The following is a 19,244-nucleotide window of genomic DNA, read 5'->3' as shown; positions in this document are numbered from 1 at the left end:
TACTGACTGGCAATAAAGTGTTTTTGATTCTGATTCTCATGTGAAAAAGATTAGAAAATCCAGCGTTCACCGTGGCTCAGTTGGTAGAATCATCTCCGTCTCAGTCTTGTTGCAGGTGTTTCAGGCAGATTCCTCATCTCCCCCTCTCCACATATCAAAGTGTCCTTAAGAAAAGACAATGAACCCCATCTTCCATGGTAGCCACCTCTATTGGTGTGTGTGTGTGTGTGTGTGTGTGTGTGTGTGTGTGTGTGTGTGTGTGTGTGTGTGTGTGTGTGTGTGTGTGTGTGTGTGTGTGTGTGTGTGTGTGAATGAATATATGAATGAATGTGTGTGAATGTGATTTATACTATAAAGCGGTTTGGGGGCTGATCAAGTGGTGGAAAAGCACCATATAAGTGATAAACCATTTACCATTACATTTCTCTAGAGTGGTGGGCCAGGGGCTGTGTGGCGCGAGCTCTGCTTCACATTGACTGGAGGGTCTGGCGCTGCCTTTAAGGAACCTCGGAAATCTGATAGCTACTTGTTCCAGTCGGAATGACCGTTTGGTGATGTCCAGTTTGTCATGCTGCCACAGCAGATCTGGGTTGCTTATCTAATTTTATGTCGTTTTATGTGCTGCATTAAGGCCGTAAAAACACGCTAACTGTTCTGAAATGACTTGCTCTTTCAGCGAATCTAGACTAGCGTGTTTATTTCCGACGGTGCTTGAAAGCAGCATTCCCGGTTCGGAGTGAAAGCCGAGACAGTGCGGAGGAAAACGCATCGGGACGGAGCGCAGCCTCGGCCGGAGGGACAGCGCTGGATGTATGAGCCGCTTCCACACTCCTCAGCGTGACTGAAGCAAAAAACACAACCTCTCCGGATTTCACCTGCACAAACCAGCGTGACTGGAAACGGCCGAGTGTCTCCCGGGGCTGGAAAACGTGTAAAATCTCAGCAGCTGCGACCGCGGACTGTTAGCAACAGCCCGACTAAAGTTAGCCCGCCCTGGCTAACTTAGCCCGCTTCAGCCCGCTCCGAGAAAAGAACCAGGAAAAAGTTGAAGGAAGAGAGAAAAAAAAAGGCGAGGAGCCCGAAGTGACGGCGCGGCGTGAAGTTACTGGAAATGTGGTCTCACGGGATTAACTTGAGCTACGGATGAGACAGCGATCGGCGGAGAGCGAGAAGAAGAGAAGCGAGCGCTGCCATGTCGGGGCTGATCCGCGGCTCCGGCAGCCCGTCGGAGTCCCGCGGCCGGCCGCCGCCGAGGCTCCGGGGCTTCTTCGTGCTCCTGCGGCTGCTGCTGCTGCTGGAGCTGGAGGGGGCCGGGTGCCTCGCCAACCTGGGGAGCCCTTTAGGCGTCAACAACAACAAACCGAACGTCAACATCTACATGAGCGTGGAGGAGGTGAAGAAGCTGCTGGGTAAGGAGGCCTGCGAGCGGCAGCTGCTGCTTCTAAACTTTCCTCTCGTCTGGGGTTTGTTTGTTTTTATCATGCTCTTCTTCACTTCCAACTTGTTGCTTCATCTGATTTAAAGTACTGTGTATAAAAAGCAGGGTGTGTACAACGGGGAAAAGAAGCAGGATACACCAATCATAAACTAACTTTATTCATAGTTCATATACGATGTAACGGATATTACAATTAGCATATAATGTCATGTGATAGAGTAAGAATTGACGTTTTGAGTTTGATGGCAGCAACACACCTCCCAAAAGTTGGCATGTGTACAAAAAAAGGTAAGTTGCTTCACAAAAACACAACTGAAAGAGGATTTGGCAGCGAACTAGAGTGTTTGCAGCGGATCAGTACTATGGGTTTAATAAGTGGGTACTAAAGTTACACTTCAGAGAGACAGGATCTCTCAAAAAGCTGAAAACTAAAACCCAAAACACTAAGCTGTTTCGTAAAAATGTTGAATTGCCTTTGGAGAGCTCAGTGTTGGCATGAGATGATTGTTTTGAAATGTCTTTGTGCAATGGGCTTTACAATAGAGACGGTAGGATCCTGAGCTCAGGCACACTTTTAGATATTGTCTGAACAAGGCTCACTGTGCAATCCACCAAGTTTTAGTTGAAGTGGTTTGATGTACTCAGAAGAAGGAATATTCATGTAAACCAGATTGAATATATCCCTAACCAGTCTGATTTAAATGGACAAACGTTGAGTCCTACTATGAGGTTTGTCCAGATGTGTCCTGCAGACTAAAGAGGGAAAGGACTACCGACCTTCTCAGTGCACAATGGAAAAGCCAGCGTTTCTGTTGATGGGTGGACACATTATTGCCTGTGGCACAGGAAGGTTACGAGTCTGGAAATGCAATATCCATGCTGAAGAGAAAACACAGGTATCAAACCGTCTGCCGTGATTCAGAGGGCCTCTGGTATTTCAGCAGGACGGCTATACCACACACACCGGGTCGTTACTACAGCGTGACTTCACAGTAGAAGAGTCTGGATATCTGCACTTTTCATCTTTCTCCAGTACAGAATATTTGGCTGGAAGTATCAGACAAGATGTTGCTGTTGGAAAACTCCAGCAACTGGTCGTCTCACTTCCCAGACGTTTACAGGATGTTATTAAGACGAGGGGATGCTTCACAATGGTCACGTCTCTTTTATATGGGGTTATTACACCGTGTAGTATTCAGATTTACAACATTCTGATGAACTGTGTCATCACACACTATTCTCAACTTGGCAAACATAGCTTGTTGTTTTGTAAAAATTGATAAAAGTATGCTGCATTAATTTCAAAATGCTTGTCGGTTGATAAACATCCATCAAGACCTTGATGGTCAGAGGTTCTGTTTTTGCGATGCAACGCAACTTTATTGACGGTTCATGCAATGATAAGTCTGACACTTTACCAAAATGTACTTCACATCAGTCTTCGTTCAAAAAACTTCTTATTATGTGCGATAAATGCTATGCGTCAAACAAAACTACCCCCGTGTGTGCGCTATTACACATTCACTCTCAACTTTTAGTTCAATTAAGTTATTAATAAATTGATAGTAAAATGTCTATTATTTGCACCATGTTTAGTTTTTGTTGCAGTAATACATGCCATTAGTTGCTGGGGATGTTGCTGGCAATCCTTTTTTAACTAAGCAAAGCATTTTAATCAAGACGAGTTTAAAAACAACAGGATGGAACTGGAGATGGAGCACAATTCTTAGGCAAATATTTTGAAGATTGTGTTTGAAATATATCGTTTTATTAACACCCTTTGAAGCTTTTAATTATAACAACCATAACAGACTTTAAATGCTTCTAAAGTGCAAAGCACTTTACTCCCTGCAGTAACGTGGAGGTTAGCATTTTGTGTTTCACCACAGTGCTCAACATATTTCATGAACTCGGTGAAACTGTCACCTTCAGCTCGGTACAAACAGATCTTTCAGGGTCATGATGACTTGGAATATATTGTCAGATATGGGATGAAGCCTCAACAATTAACAAAATATCATTGATAAATGAACCTACTAATATTTCTAGTCAAGGCTCTCCTGGTTGGGAATGGTCGCCGACGTCTTCCCTTGTACTGATTTTTAAAACCAGAGTATAGATTGTGACACGTTGCCCTTTGGGTTTGTAGGGTCAGACCACTCAATCTAAATGTCTGGCTTGACAACAACCCTGACATTTAGATTGAGTGGTCTGACCCTACACACCATGTTGATCATCCATGTTCACTGGCAAGTTTCACTGCTTCGTTGCTGCATTTGTGTGTAAACAGCATTACTTGGCCAACTAACAGTACCAGTATAAACCACAAAGCTGTTTTTGACCCCTTTTAGTTTAGTTGCGCTTTAAGCATACTCTCATAAAACTGACCAGTATACCAGCGTTGGGTCTGATGCTGCTCAACATACTTGTACTCATTAAAGGTCGTTGATGGGACCCATCAAGTATTGCGTAATGTCATCCATCAGCATTGGGGAAGTGTCTTATTATTTCCAGCTCATAGTTGAAGATCATCTGCAGTTCTGAGTTCAAGATTTTTGCCATGAATCCAAGTTTGTCAGAGTCTGTAACGCCATGCTGCTATTGTTCTAGTTTCAGTGTCCATTCAATTACTGGTTATTTCTTTCATCGTTCACAAAATCTATGTACCAATTCATTTTAACTTTATTTATACAGCGACAAATACAACAGTTGCTTTTAGGCACTTTTACAGAGTAAAAACCCAAAGTGCAATCTGAGTACAAATACACTCTGCATGCACAACCTATCATGATGTTCCAGCCTGATCTTATCCACAGATGTGTCGTTACAAGCTCAGTGAAGCTGGAAGGACGCCGTTTGGTCTGAGGACAGATCACTGGGATTTGTTTACAATGCATGCTCATCAACATGTGAGGAGAACAATAACAACAACAACAACGACAGCAACAGAACGATAGTTTCCAAAAGAGGGACATAACATTGAAAAATAACTGCATGAAGGTTCAGAAGGTTAGAAACAGTTCATCACTATTACAAGCTGAAGTGCAGATATTTTCCGGTATGTGCTCCTCAAGCGTTCCATATGTGATAAGAGGTGGAAAATATACATTTTGGATATTCACCTTTAAATTGAACCAGCTGCTCTATACATCTTCTTCAGTATTCATTTAAGTAGAGGAGAGTTTGGAAAAACAGCCTGGAGGCTTTTCAGAGAAAGGGATTTTGATGTGTCACCAGCAGGAGGAGGGGGAAACAGGAAGTGACTAAGCCATACATTTCAAAACTACGACCGGAGTGGGGTCTCTGCGGTTGAGGGTCCACAAAACGTGGGTGGTAAGATCCGTCCATGGCTCATCAACGACCACCTCAGCCCACTGAAGAGCAATGCAGACCTGCACAATGGTCTGCAATGTGCTGCTACTGGAAGCTGTGGTGTCCTTGAATACTCGGAAAGACATTTGTATCCTGAGTCAGGATTGCCAAGGTTAAGTCGGCCTGCGATCCGTCGTGAATTGCTAATGTAGGGTTAACTGAAGACGTGTTGAGGTTACACTTTGAAACCCTCCATTTGCCATGCGGGTGCCGCTGCAGAGCCTAATGAAGGGGTACGAGTGCGAGTATCTGATGTCTTCATGGAGGGAGGAAGCGGCTTCACACACTCACTAATGTCCTGCCTTCAGTAAACGTGTCATCATCTCACAAGTTCAGCACTTTAGTTTTTTTTTTTTTTGCAGTAGCTGTAATTTGTTCTGACTCAGCATTGTCCCTGGAAGCAGCAGCAGCTACCAGATGCATCCTGAGAGGGTGATGGAAGCAGGTAAAAGTTACTGCTACCACTCAGTACTGCATGGGTTTGGACGGGGGGGGGGGGGGTCATTTTAGACCTTCTTGTTTGGTCACTGGCTCCAGGCACAGCGGCCGCCAACACAACCGTGAGCTTAAGATCCATTAAGTAGGGATAGAACCCATGATAATGTAATCGAGTGGAATCACAGACTATTACGTCCCCTTGAAAATGGTAAAAACAACAAAAAAACTTGTTTCCGAATATAGCAGTTATTTTAAAGTTTCCTATGGAAAGTTTCATGGTTTTTAAACTGGTTCTGTCTTTTTGGGTTCCTCTTGTTCTCCGTCACATTGTAGTTCACCTTGTCCTGACTGACATCATCTGTTGAGAGAAAACTCTTGGTGTGTGATGCTAACTGTGTGGATGAGCAGTTTGAATGGATAGAAACCTCCATGATCCAGGAGGGAGAATCTAAAGTGCTGCAGAGGAAACTGGAATCAGAAAGGCCACAGTGGAAAGTCTCATTGCAGCTGCATATCCAGTCCCAGCTCATGTTCTAGCTTTTGCTGCAGGTTATGTTTTAGCAGCCTTCTAATGTCTAACGCTTGATTGTATTTTATTTTCCTTTTTATTCCATTTTCAAATGGTTTTGCAACTTAAATCAAAGAAACAGTAGAAATACATATACATTAAACATCTACAATCGGTGGAAATCAAAAAGAGATGAAGCTTTTTTTTGTTGTCAGTCAAGTGTTCCAGTATAGTAGTGTTCCTGTTTTGTTGAGTGTCAATTCAACAAATTCTTTACCAAAGCTGTGAATTCTATTGATATCGCCTCCGTCAAGCTTGCAGTTTTCCATTAGTGTCATAACTTGTCTCCAGTTATTTCTACTGCAAACCAGTGTTGAAACACCTGATTGATGAACTGGGAAATATATAACCAATGGGAAATATATTACTAATCAAGGAAATCCAACTATAAATAGAAAACACATCGGGTTTTTTTCTGAATTGCTGCAGCATGACTGACAGTAATAATGACATTTAGATAATAATATACATAACTTTCTAAGACATGAATTATGCATCCCGTTTTGAGTTTTATAAAGTCAATAGTGACACAATATTTGTTGTAAATTGTTCAACTTTTTTGATTAAGGTCACAACAACATATGCAAATGATTTGAATGCCGATTTCAGTCTTCAGCCCCCCCACTGTTTTCAAAATACGGGTCTTTCAAAAGCAGGCTTGTTGAGCCGCATTTTGTAATAACGGTGCATTTTGTAATAAACGTCCAACCTGTATTAACTTTTTCATTTCATTTTGTAATAAAGCCGCATTTTGTAATAAACTGCCGCATTTTGTAATAAACTGCCCCAACGCATTTTGGAATAAATTTTGCCGCATTATGTAATAAGTTATTACATTTTGAGAAGATTATTACAAAATGCACTTGCAACTTTTTTATTCTCTAGGACATGGTGCATTATGTAATAATACCTATTATTGTTGTTTGTTAAACAATGAATTTATGCAAGAGTGACTTTTTGTTGTTTTTTATGCAATTTCCCTTAGAGCTATGTAGCCCAATAAATCTATGTATGACAGAACACATTTTGAATTATATAGGCCAATAACTTGTGGCCAAATTCAAAGCTCTACATGGTCTGTCACTCATCCAGGGAGGGGAGGGCGGGCTGTAATCTGATTGGCTGCTGCATCTGTTCTACAAAGATCATGCACTGCTTGCATGCTTAATTGAGACAGCCAACAGAGTTCAACATGATGCCAGGTATGAAAAAACTGCCAAATATTATCTGTGTAATTGAATATATGGAAGTATAAAGACATTTTGCAGTTGATCTAAAGTTATGTAGATGTTTTGCCCTTGATAAGAAATTATATGACTGAATTTAAACCTGCATTGTCCAAGTTATGCTCACTGCATTAAAAACAGTTTGCAAAGTAAAACTGAAATCTATGCCTCTAAGTACATATTAAAAGTTAATAACTTTTAATGACCGACAGGTAATAACACATTTGAAGGAAAACTGTGCATGTGCAAAAAACTACACACACACACACACACACACACACACACACACACACACACACACACACACACACACACACACACACACACACACACACAATAGTACACTGCTCAAAAAATAAAGTGATCATTTAAACAACACATCCCAGATCACAATGAATGTCATAATATGCAAATTAGATTGGTAAATTTACTCCCATCACAAACGTAGGGTTGTGGTTAAGGTTGATCTCATTTACAGCATAATTTTATCTCTTACCAGTTTCAAGTTACAGCCTTTTGGAAAATTAATATTAACATTTCATAAATTTTGGGAATATCTTTGGCGGCCAAAGGGTTAACTCAGTCATAAGTAGTAAGCATTGAAATAGCTATTAAAAGGCTAAAAATGTTATAACAGGTGTGAAAACAATAGATTTGTTAAAACCTTGTTTTTCAGTATTCCTACAAAAGCAGCGTCCTCTTTAATGATAGAATCCTTTATTGAGACAAATCTCGGGCTATAACATAAGATCAGCATTCATAAAGCAATTTGAATTACTGTGATGCCGCAGGTGGTGGTGGGTTATCAAAATTGGAATAATTAAAATACCTTCTTAAATATTAATTCAAGATAAAATATTTTAGTCTTTGAAATGAAATTCCACAAATAAAATAAAAGTGCAAAAAAAAAAGGCACAAAATGCAGTTTAGTTTTGGGAGTTAAACATTTTCCCTCTTTTGTCCCCCTTGTAGGTCTGCTAATTCTAACCCTGACCTGCACCCTGCTGGGGCTCATTGTAGGCCCTGGACAAAAGCAAGCAATGACCGAGGAAATGTACAATGTCATAGTTCGCAAGTTGAGAGGAGAGTTTCATGTTCCAGTTTCTGAACGCACAAGAATCCAACAAAATGCCTTGGTGTCTCTCTCTGGAGAAATCAAGGGGTCTATTCTCTCAGTGAGGATGGGCAGACACTGCTGTGTGCCGGCAAGCCAGTCATGCTACAGTCTAATGTTGATTGTGTTGTTAAAAAGGGTCTCGATGATACTAAGGGTTCTGGAGCAAGAAAGTTGAGCAAACGACTGAGAATGCATCATAGTGGAATTAGTGAAAGAAAGGTGCAGGAAATCTTGAACAAAACTGAGTGGTCCCAACTTCAAAATGCAAAGTTTCTGAATAAGCCCCCTTTGATGACCATTCAAGCCAAAGAAGTGCAAGATCGACACCAAATTGACCTATTGGACATGGGAAAAATAAAAATGAGTTATGGTCATACTTTATACCGTTACATTCTCACAGTGATGGATGTGTTCAGTCGTTGCACGTGGCTGAAACCATTGAAAAGAAAAAGTAGTGTTGAAATTGCCAAACACCTTAACAAGACCATGGTAGAACTTATATTCATTGGTTCATTATTATTTTAAATTGGCCGCAAGCCTGCATGTCAACGTTGCATTTATTGTTGTTGAAAGGTTCTATAAATGCATAAATATAGCTGTTCTTTACCTATTCATCAGCGTTTCTATTTTGTATGTGCATATGTTAATGTTTATGAATGGATTACATTTTGATACCCAGAGTTTTGTTCTGTATTATAAGAAGCATTATAAGGTTTGTTGGATGTTTATAACTATTCTTGATGGGGTTTTGGTATCCAATAAAAAAAAATCTGGAATTTACAGAATATTCTCTGTTAGTGCAACCTTTGGATAGTGTACTGATAGTAATTGCTAAGTACTGCTACTAGGCTAATACAGTGATACTAATAATAGGCCTAACTTTTACAAATACTTTAAAGTAAAATAAAATACAATTAACAAACAAATAAACAATGCTTTAGAATTGTTATTACGTAATGCATCATGTTATTACATTTCCTAGAGAATAAAAAAGTTGCAAGTGCATTTTGTAACAATCTTCTCAAAATGTAATAACTTATTACATAATGCGGCAAAATTTATTACAAAATGCATTGGGGCAGCTTATTACATAATGCGGCAGTTTATTACAAAATGCGGCTTTATTACACAATGAAATGAAAAAGTTATTACATTTTGGACGTTTATTACAAAATGCACCGTTATTACAAAATGCGGCTCAACAAGGCTTTAGCATTCTCACACATTGATACATGAATGAAGGTGACCTCCCACATTGTTTTCAAAACCACACTGTTTGATCGTTGTGTTGAATCCTGTAAGTATGCAAAGCCCTGCAGTTGACGAGTCAAACTCCTCACCTCCTTACTGTTAGGTGAAGGCTGCTACCCACTACCCCTAAATGAGTCCATTCACATATAATTACATTTTCTTAATGTTTCTTAATGTAACTAGTGTATGAAAGACAAAAAGGCTGTTTCACATCTACAATTTAATCAAAGTTTTTAAACTCTCCTAACAAGCTGCACAAGGCTACGAGTTTGTTAAGGAGTCCGGTGACGTAAAGCAGTCTCTTCAAAACTGAGGATATTAATGGACCTTATTTTCTCCTCTTATCGCCTCTGCTGGCATCATAACATCACTCACGATACTGTGAAAAAGTACCTCGATTGGGGCGTCAACTTCTGCGGTGTTGGGTGAACTTGAGTTCTTCTGGACAGAGTGTCAGAGGGGTTTTTTTTTTTTGTGTGTTTTTTTTTTTTAAGTTTAGAGTTTTGTACGACAATGATTCGCTGTTCAGACAAGAAAACGAGAAACATTGAAAATCCAGTTTTCATGGAAGCCATTAGTTATTGACTGCAACTGGAGGGCTTGTATACATTTACTACTGCGTTTCAGAAAAGTTCTCCCCCTTTTCAGACAAGATGTCAAAAGGGACCAGAAGCTGCCACCAGTATAGAATCATTAATATTTTTAAGAAACTCAGTTGAAAACACAACAAAATGTACTTTCACTGAAAGAAATCGTCACATAAATGGGACCTTGAGCAGTTTTCTCTTTGCTTTTTTTTTTTTTTTTTAACTGGCTAATTAGCAATGGATGTATTCAAGACATTTGGTTGTACTAAAACGAGTGACTGAGAGTCCGTCCACACCATGAAACGGGTTAACCTAAACGAGCTGTGTCTGGCCTGTCATCCACATGAGGCGGTGTTTTAGGGGCTTTTTTGAACACGAGTGGGGACATTTTTTTAAACACCGGCTCGTGCCATCCAATCCCCCCGGGTGTGGAAGGTAAGGTCGGCAAAGACGATCATCTGTGGAAAAAAGATGAGGTAATGGCCCTCCTCTCCCCCACCGCGGTCTGTGATGTCATCAAATAACCACAACAATCAGGGATTTCAAGCTCCGGTGCAGCTGCATTAAGCTACATGACGCTAACAGCAGGAGTGTGGCCATAGACCTATAGAACTTGATTTATATTTAGGTTTATGTGCAAGAATCTACTTCTAAAGTTCTATGTGCTTTGTCTTCTGCCTTATTGCTGTGTTTGGTGAGCCACAGCGCCCCTAAAGGCCTGGCATGTGTACTACATGTCCTGAAGCCTGGTGTTGAGCCCAGTTCATAGTGATGTGTGGACGGAATGTTTTGGGAGAAGGCTGGGGAGAAAGACGATTGTTTCTTTTTTTCCTCTCTTGTCAGTGTTTGTTTCTGGCCACAGTGCCCCCAAACCAGCAGCTGTTACCATTGTGTTATTTTATTTCCAGGCGGTTTGATTCAGTCTCAAAGGTGAATGTGAACGCCACCCGAACCAAATGAAGGTGTGAACATTCTCGCCTCCCCAGTGAATCGAGTCCCAGCCTATTCAACTGTAAAAGGCACCTTACTAGTAAGGAAGACCAGTCTTTTCTTAGGACAGCTGGATGAGCCCTTCATGTCCTGCTCAATGGTGTGTAGTTTTACTTTATGGTTGCACTTGTTGATGAAGTATTTTTGATTCATTGTTGGAAGTGGAACCCTCACGCATGTGGTTGTGGTTCAAATCTCTGCTTATAGTCTCGTAGTTCCAGTCTATTAATGGACATTTAACATTATTACAGTGTGGCAGTAGGATAGTCACAGTGGAATGAGAAATTATGATTGGACGGAAAACACAGCAGGTTAATTGTGGTGTGTGTGTGTGTGTCTCTTTTTAGAGCCAGTGGTCTGCCTGTTGACGAGGTTTTCCTTTTGATAACTTAACCAAACAGCTGGAATCTCTGGGGATTGGTAGGAAACAGGAAAAGGTCCTGCCTGGACTGAAAAAGTTCAGTGTCCACAGCGCGTTACTGTGCACCACTCCTGATTGTGTTTGCACATGAATAATAGCAGTGCACTGTCCATACACATTCCTACCCTCTGCTTTCACATCAGCTGCGTCTCAGGACACTCATCCAGGGTTTGAATTGTGTGTTGTGGGGCTCATATTCAATTACTGAAGATCTCTGGGAATCCGCTCCAAATGCAATCTATGCTAAGCTTCTGCAGTAGAGAGTGTCAAACGGATGTGCTTGGTTAAAGCGCACATTGAATGGATGAGATTAGCGCATTAGTCAGAATTGAAGACGGCACTCCTTTCACAAGGCTCATATTTGCAATAAAGATATGCAGACTAAATGTTGTTTGGGGGGGGGGCTCATATTTAAATATAGATGAGTGAAACCGGTTGAATTGAACATGTGTGAGCAGATTACCATGTTCACATATCAGAAGACCGTCTCCATGCAGCTCTTTTCCTGCTGGCTTCTTCCAGAGTAGTGATACTTCAGGACATCGTGCAGAAGAAGTTCAGTTCAGTTAGAGAAACCTGCAGCGTGACACAGATGGACTCTTCATTACTGCCGGCTGCCTTCAGCGGAATAGCGGCTCTAGATATTTGCCTTATACACTCTTTACTGGCTCTCTGTGCTCTGCATCTTCTTGCACTCAGTTGTATTTTAGTGAACGTTAAGTCTCAGCTGTATTATTCACCATCAGATTAAAATGAGCTAACATCACTTTTTCAGACCTGTTTCCCTGAAGAAGAAAAAACCTCGTCTTGTATTCGGACCAATTCGATATTAAAACGATTGTATTTAAGGACAGATTTCATCCACAAGATAGGCAATTTCTGGTCCTTTAATAACCAGTATTATTACAACCTGATTTGTCACAGCTGCTTGTGCCGGGTTGTCAAAATGGCTTGAATAAATACAATATTTACTCAAGCTGAGATGATGTTATATCCACAACTTAAGGTCAGCCTGTTTTTGTCTCCTCAAATTAAGGCTACAACATTTCCAGTGAAGTTACACACTGTCCAGTAACCTCCCACTTTAGATCCAGAACAGGGAGGTTTGATAAACAGTTTAAAACTTGACTGTTCCGTCAGGCAAAGAAAAGCAGTTTATCTGTACCGTGGCATAGAGAAACTGGATTCAGTGATTTATTTATTTTTTAAATCTAATAAAAAAACGTTTAATCCAATTCTAACATCTGATCAGATAATCTATCAATCCCTGACCTTTGTGATCCAAGTTAGTAGAACTGTGAAGTTGTCACTGCACAGAAGGTGTGGCTGGTAGATTTCCAAGTAGATAGGAAGGTGTCCACAAGGAAAACAGTCTGTATTACGTGTAGTAGATGTGGTAACTCACTGGGAGCAGGAGCAGGAGATAGTTTGGATAGTTAACAGCTACGACTGCCACTTTCATCTCCAAACCTTTGTTTCCAGCCCATCTCAAAAAATGGGAAAATAATACCCATAAATAACAGTTTTAAGACTCTGTTCACTATAAATCACAGGTTGCTTACATTTTTTAAAGCACTCAATTCAATAAATATAATGTGTTTGAGAGGGAATCCGTGCATGAGCTTCTCTCATTGAAATATTGAGAATACTGTTGGTATTTACATTAGGGTTACACTGATACCACTTTTTTACAGTACGACCTTTCCCTACATGCTCATACCAAGTACGGAAGTTAGTGCTCATGTTTCAACACACCTGTGGTAAATAGTTTTTTCTGCTCAGACCATGGCGGGGCCTATATTGGTATGACAGGCGTTTAATAGTTGAAACTCACCCCGAATAGCATGTGACTCGTCATCAACCCATACGAATGTCGGGTCCTCTCGATTTTATTTTCCAAGTATATAAAGTATTGTTCTTACCACACTCGTCTGTGTGGTTTCATTACAAAAACAAGCAACAGCGTCCTCCCATGGCCGGCATAATAATTACATCATCACTGATCACATGACGCCACATGGTACTCCCTGGGTTGTGTCTGGGATCTTTTTCCAAATGCAAGTACTCCGTGGAGAATCGGACCCTATACTAGTAATGGTATCGGTGCATCCAGAATTATATGAACATTTTTTGCAGAAATTTAACTTTTTTTTGTCCCTAAGTTTTATTGGTATTTCATAATTTTCACCGAGATGTTTAAAACGCTGACGTCTCATGTCTTGACAAGCACTTCATCCTTGAAGTCTCACATCTGCTATATCACAGAGGCTTTACCTTCATTCTGAATACAAACGTTCATCTTTTCTTTCTTCTTTAAACTGGCTTGTGCTGATATGCTGCTTAACAAACACCCATATTTAGGTGAATCTTCAAAGACATTAGAATTAAAAGACTGTTCAGAAGCAATGCAATCTGCCTTCTCTTTAAACACTGCAGGAACAAGCAGAATGTGGCCCCTTCAATAGCTTCTTTCTTTGATTTCCTCTGTTCCTCCCTATCTTGATCTTCCATGTGATGCTTTGGAATAAAGGAGAAATAAGGTTTTTCTGTGGTCATTTCCTATCTTTTGTAAAGCCCCACTTGTCAAGGGTGGAATCACTACTGGATTCAATCCAGAACACAACTCCAAAGATATTTTCTTTTCCCCTTGGTGGAAAGTCAGAGATTCTCTTTCTCTCACCCACCATTTCTCTATTCCTCCTTGTCATACCAAGCAAAATCATAGCATCCCCAACTCAAAGTAGAGTTGTGGTACATTGCATTTCAAATCACTTTTCCTAAAGCTTCCTCCCCTCTATGGTCGATTGACAGGCTTGTTGACAAATACTACTCCCATGAACTCCACCTGGTGGTAGAATGACCTGGCAGCACACTCATCCCTTCCTTTTTGCTTCATTGTTCCGACTTGCAAGCAAAAGTTAGAATCATTTTTCTTCCACTTGCTCATTCAGGCATGTAGGTCCAAGTTTAGTTTGATACTCCAGGCCAACAAATGACAATTATTAACCAGTTGGCCCATAAAAAAACAAACGCAAATAAATTAAAATGTATTTGTGAGTGAAAGTGTCCCGACCCCGACCCCCCCCCCCCCCCCCCCCCCCCCATGAAGCTGAAAGCCAAAGCCAGGCCTTTGAAAAGAGCCTATGAACAACGAGGAGTGATTGGCAGCAGTATTCATTTCCTTCATGCCACTCTCCAAGGAGCCTGAGGATGAATGGGGGGGAACCCCCCACTTTCACGTCTTTTGTCTGAGGACGTTCTGTGCAGCATCAGTGCATCGGCCCGTTTTGCAAGACACCGGCCTGCTGAAGGCAGAAATACACCCTGTGTTATCGTCTCTGATCTGCACCATTCAAAGAAATACTTTCAGTCTCATGGGACCTGTGTTATTAGTAACACCATTAGTGTAAAAAGAAGTCTTTTCTGATGTGTTGATCAGGAAATGCACCTCTCTGAACTGAAAACAGACTATTTCAGTCTGCACACACAGCTCAGTCTTTCAAACGCCTCCTGATCTCACAAAGGCGCCCATGTCGTCCAAAAATAGCTAGATGGTGTGCATGTACGCGAGTTTGAGACCTCCTAAATGACCCTTGAGCTGCCACAAACAGCTAATCATTTTTCCAGTAAAGCCTTGGATATTTGTTGAGTAAACTGAGGAGCCCCTCTGAGCATCAGTGCAGCTCCTCTAATGGGACGGCGGCAGGCTTCCTCCCCATCTGCCCTCGGGCAGCTTGCTGGAATAAAAGAGCGGAAACTAATGTATGGTTGTTTTGAAGTGCGTCAAAGAAAACCAGGCAGATTGTGACCGCACATGTTTTTATGCTGGGCTAGAAGATGCTTACAGTTGGGGGTATGTTTTGCTTCCAGAGTTGCTTTCACACATGTGGCGGAAGCACAGCCCCGTCGTCAGGTTAGAATTTTAAGGCATTTTTCACCTTCACTTTTGTATTTTCGACTTTAGATTTTGAAACATGACCCCTTTGTTATTTTCTGGAAATGGGAAAATCAACAACAGTAAAGCTTTCATAATGGGATGGACGCACAGCTGAATGTCAAACAGGCTTAGTGGGTCCAGTTCTTCTTTAATTTGTGTACAAATGTTTTTATAAAACACTGTTGTAGAATATGAGGAGTGGAATACTTTGAGATAAATCATTGTTGGAGCTCGACGAACAGCAGGTGATGAGTTTGAACTTTATGAAATTCCAGTCCTGGAAATATCATGAAGGGGCGTCGTTACATTTTTTACAGGCGGGTGGAAATTGAGAACTTTTTCAGTTCTTAGGATTCTCTTTTAACGGTAGGCTTTACTTTCTGCTTCAGAGTAGGTGCATTCTGTTTGATTCAAAGGGGATTCATGGTGAGATTAGTGAATTGTGACCATGTTAAATTGGTGCTATTTAAAATGAGGTGCAAACAGCTCGGAGTTTGAGACCAGTCACACAAACCCCTCATTGCAGAGTGTAATGTGTATGGTCTTATGACTAGAACTAGCAAGGTAAAGGCATCAGCATGACGCAATAAAACCATTTGAACAAGTTCTTCCAAGATATATGACCAAGTCTATTTCACCTTATCTCATTGCTTTAAATGTCTCTTAACTGGACAAATGAGAATATGCGGATACACTTATATTTTTTTAATTATACAATATTAATCCCCTTTGGAAAATGTCCTTTTTTCCCACATTGAATAATACATTTGTAGGATGTGGAGGTGCAGCCACATGGTGGCGCTCCAGGGTGCTGATGGTCGGCCATAATGAACTCCTGAGCTCCAGTCTGATTCTCAAACCTGGAGGCCACCACCGCCCCAACCCATGGAGGTGGCTGCCATGGAAGATGCTCTGTTCATCCAATGAGAGCAGTTTGGGGCTCGGCAGTTTGCTCAAGGACACTTCAGCATGTAGACAGGCCAAGATGGGGAATTGAACCTGTAATTTTACCATCTAAAAATGTTTTTCACTCATATTGATGATTTCCACTTCTGTAGTTTAACCACAGTCATTCCATCCAGTCCATCTGTTGGGAGCAGTTTGGGGTTCAGTGTCTTGCTGAAGTACATCTGGACAGGAAGAGATGGGGAATCGAACCTGCGACATTCGCACTGGGAGACGATACAATCTATCGACTGAACCACAGTCGCCCAAAAGCTCATAAATGCTGTTGGTTAGCATGTGATGATGATAGTTCACTCTAATGTTCTCCAGGTGAGCTGTGCTTACATTTGATCATTTTAAAGTTTCCTTCACTGTGATGCAAATATATGTAACACAAATATCAGAGAACTATTTTCTTAAGACTTAAAAAAACCAAAACAATGAAACAATCTCTACAATGTTCAAGTTTTTAAACTTTTAAACATGTTCAGATTTGATTAATTCATACCAAAACAGTTTTGGGGCTCTACAGCTCTTAGTATTAGATCTTAATAGTAGAGATGAAAGCGGACAGAGGATGTGACTCTTTGATGCCCATCAAGGGATTCCCAGGGGAGATATTTTATTCATTAAGGTGGACGTTGTTATTAGTTTTATTGTAATCTCTTCCCACCTACACTACCCAATCAGACGCCGCCTGCCTGTCCTGTGTCTCTGCTCCGTGTTCACATCCCTCATTGGTCCAGTTCATTTTGTGGGAAGATTGTATTTGATAGTTTTTGCTCGGTCCTCTCTTTCTCTGTCGTCATGGCGAGAGGCCCGGCGAGGTAGGGGCGTTTGTCTCATGAGCACTCAGGGATGGAGACTCGGGGAGGTATAGTGTGGAGCGCATGGACAAGAGGGTCTTTGTTGTGTCTGTCCTGGACGAGGCCACCTGGCCACCACCACCTTTTGTTCCCCTCCTTCAAGGTTTGCAACGTGATCCACTGCCCAGAGCAGCACTGGACGCTGGCTGGAAACGGCCATGTACTTCATGTATTTGGCTCATTGTGTTTGTGGGGATATTTTAAAAGTTTTTAAGTCCAGAAAAAGGTGAAAAGATCCTTTTTCTCTTCTCTCAATAAAAGAAATGTGTTTTGGTGAAACACTTGAAGTGTACTTCAGTGAAGCTGCTGACAGCCGCAGAGGACAACACTGAAGTACAATGTGCAGCTGCCCATGAGCAGAATGTTTAGTAGACATGTTGAAAAAACAAAAAGCTCATAAAACAGTCAAAATTTGTTGCAAGTTGTCAGATTGTATTTTGAATATTGTCAATAAAATATATTGTGTGTATTAAAAAGACATGTGATTCCTTCAAACTTCAAAAACTACATTTGACGTTTCCTGCTGCTACTCTGCAGGGAATCATTTAGCATCCTGTGTGTTCAGGCTCATGTATCCATCAACTTGTTGAAGCCATTTCCCTCAAATGGGTTTATTAATGTTTCTGGACCGGCGTTGAACTAATCTGACCGTGGCGATCCAGCACCAGCACTTATTCCCTGCAGTTTGATGGGTAAATGCTTTAGTTGATGTGGTTGTGTTTCCTTTGTAATGATTACATGCCACATGGTTTCCTGACGGGAATATTTCAACTTTCTAAATGAGCATTGTGGCTTATTGCACTGTTCAGCATCTCTATATTCTCCACCCTGCTGTGTGGAAGTTGCCGTTTCCTCAGGACACGGAGCTACAGGGTCGGGGTTATTGACTTAAGGCGGGCAGGCAGATGCATGACAGTTAAGTGGCACCTTATACATGGATAAAACAGGAATCAACAGATAAATCTGGTTCCGTCTAGTAAGGTTCTGGATGTTTGATTTTTCAGAAGAGAAGAGCAAGCGATTATTTGTGCATGTGAACTGAGAAATACCAGTGAAACTAGGAATCGGTCATGGTTTTCCATGGCTTCAGCTCCAGCATCTTTATGCAACGTCTCCCAAAGCGTTGCATGTCAGCATGTGACAACCACATTGATGTCATTGTTCTGTTCTGCTAACATTGATGTGCACAGAGCTCAGTGAGCCACAACTCCAATTATTCCTCATCACTTTATATTCCCTTTTTTTCCCACTGCCATTCCTTCAGACCCAGTGTTACTGCACTCATGTGTCTCTGGGTCGGTTTTGGACATTAAGCAGCACTGGATAATGTGAGATTTCAAACAGTGGATTGTTATTTGTACTTATCGGAATATGTCTTCTCTGTCCTCTGTCAATATACGTTGATGGACTCTTTGCCTTCTATTCCAGTTTTGACTGTGTTGGCCTACCTGCGTGGTTGAAAGGTACATTGATAGAAGCCGGCATTAGTTGCACCAGCCCCTCTGGGCTTTAATGCCTGGCTGCGTGCTTTAATTGGTATTGAGGTTGTGTGGCCACATGCTGAGCACAGGGAGGCGCCCAGAGGTGAGCATGAGAAGAGGAGTTATTACTGTGGCTGAGGAGGAAAATACAATCTTTAAAAATGTGTTGCTCAGCTTCAGGTGGCAAATTAAATGAGTAGAAATATTGTCCCGAATTAATTTGGATGTTATTTGTGTGTTTGGCGCGTTGATGTGTTGCCATTTATTTTGAACATTACAAGAACACATCTGTGTCATATTTAACTTTTAATGAGATGCATTCAGTTAGTCCTGGTTGTTATCCCCACAGTGTTGGATGTTTATATTAATTGTAAAGTGAAGAGAAAATGCAGGCCTTCCAGTACTTTGGATGCTAGGTTAGGAGAAGCTGACGTCAGCATGTGACTGTGGTCTTCTTCCTTACAAACAACAGAAACCAGCCGGATGGAAAAGCCAAAGCACACCAACTCAATGCTCACTGTTGGAACAGAAGGTTTTAAGAAGTGTGTGGATGAACAAAGACCTTTTGTTTTGTGCCAAATGCACCACTGGGCATCTTATCGTCCTC

At 41.2% G+C, this 19,244-nt stretch overlaps 1 protein-coding gene across 2 annotated transcripts in view; it reads left to right on the top strand.

Moving 5' to 3' along the window:
• Positions 1 to 770: 770 nt before the first annotated feature.
• ryk (receptor like tyrosine kinase) overlaps positions 771 to 19,244 on the top strand; it is a 50,443-nt gene continuing 31,969 nt past the window's right edge. For both annotated transcript variants that reach the window (XM_080506654.1, XM_080506653.1), the window contains exon 1: positions 771 to 1,409. In XM_080506654.1, coding sequence (XP_080362780.1) covers positions 1,193 to 1,409 — 217 coding nt within the window. In that variant the 5' untranslated portion in view covers positions 771 to 1,192. The remainder of the gene's footprint in view (positions 1,410 to 19,244) is intronic.

The sequence above is a fragment of the Blennius ocellaris genome, assembly GCF_963422515.1.
Source record: "Blennius ocellaris genome assembly, chromosome: 12".
In the NCBI taxonomy this organism is placed as follows: Eukaryota; Metazoa; Chordata; class Actinopteri; order Blenniiformes; family Blenniidae; genus Blennius; species Blennius ocellaris.
The sequence above is the reverse complement of the archived record's forward strand: the minus strand, read 5'-3'. Positions and strand labels throughout refer to the sequence as shown.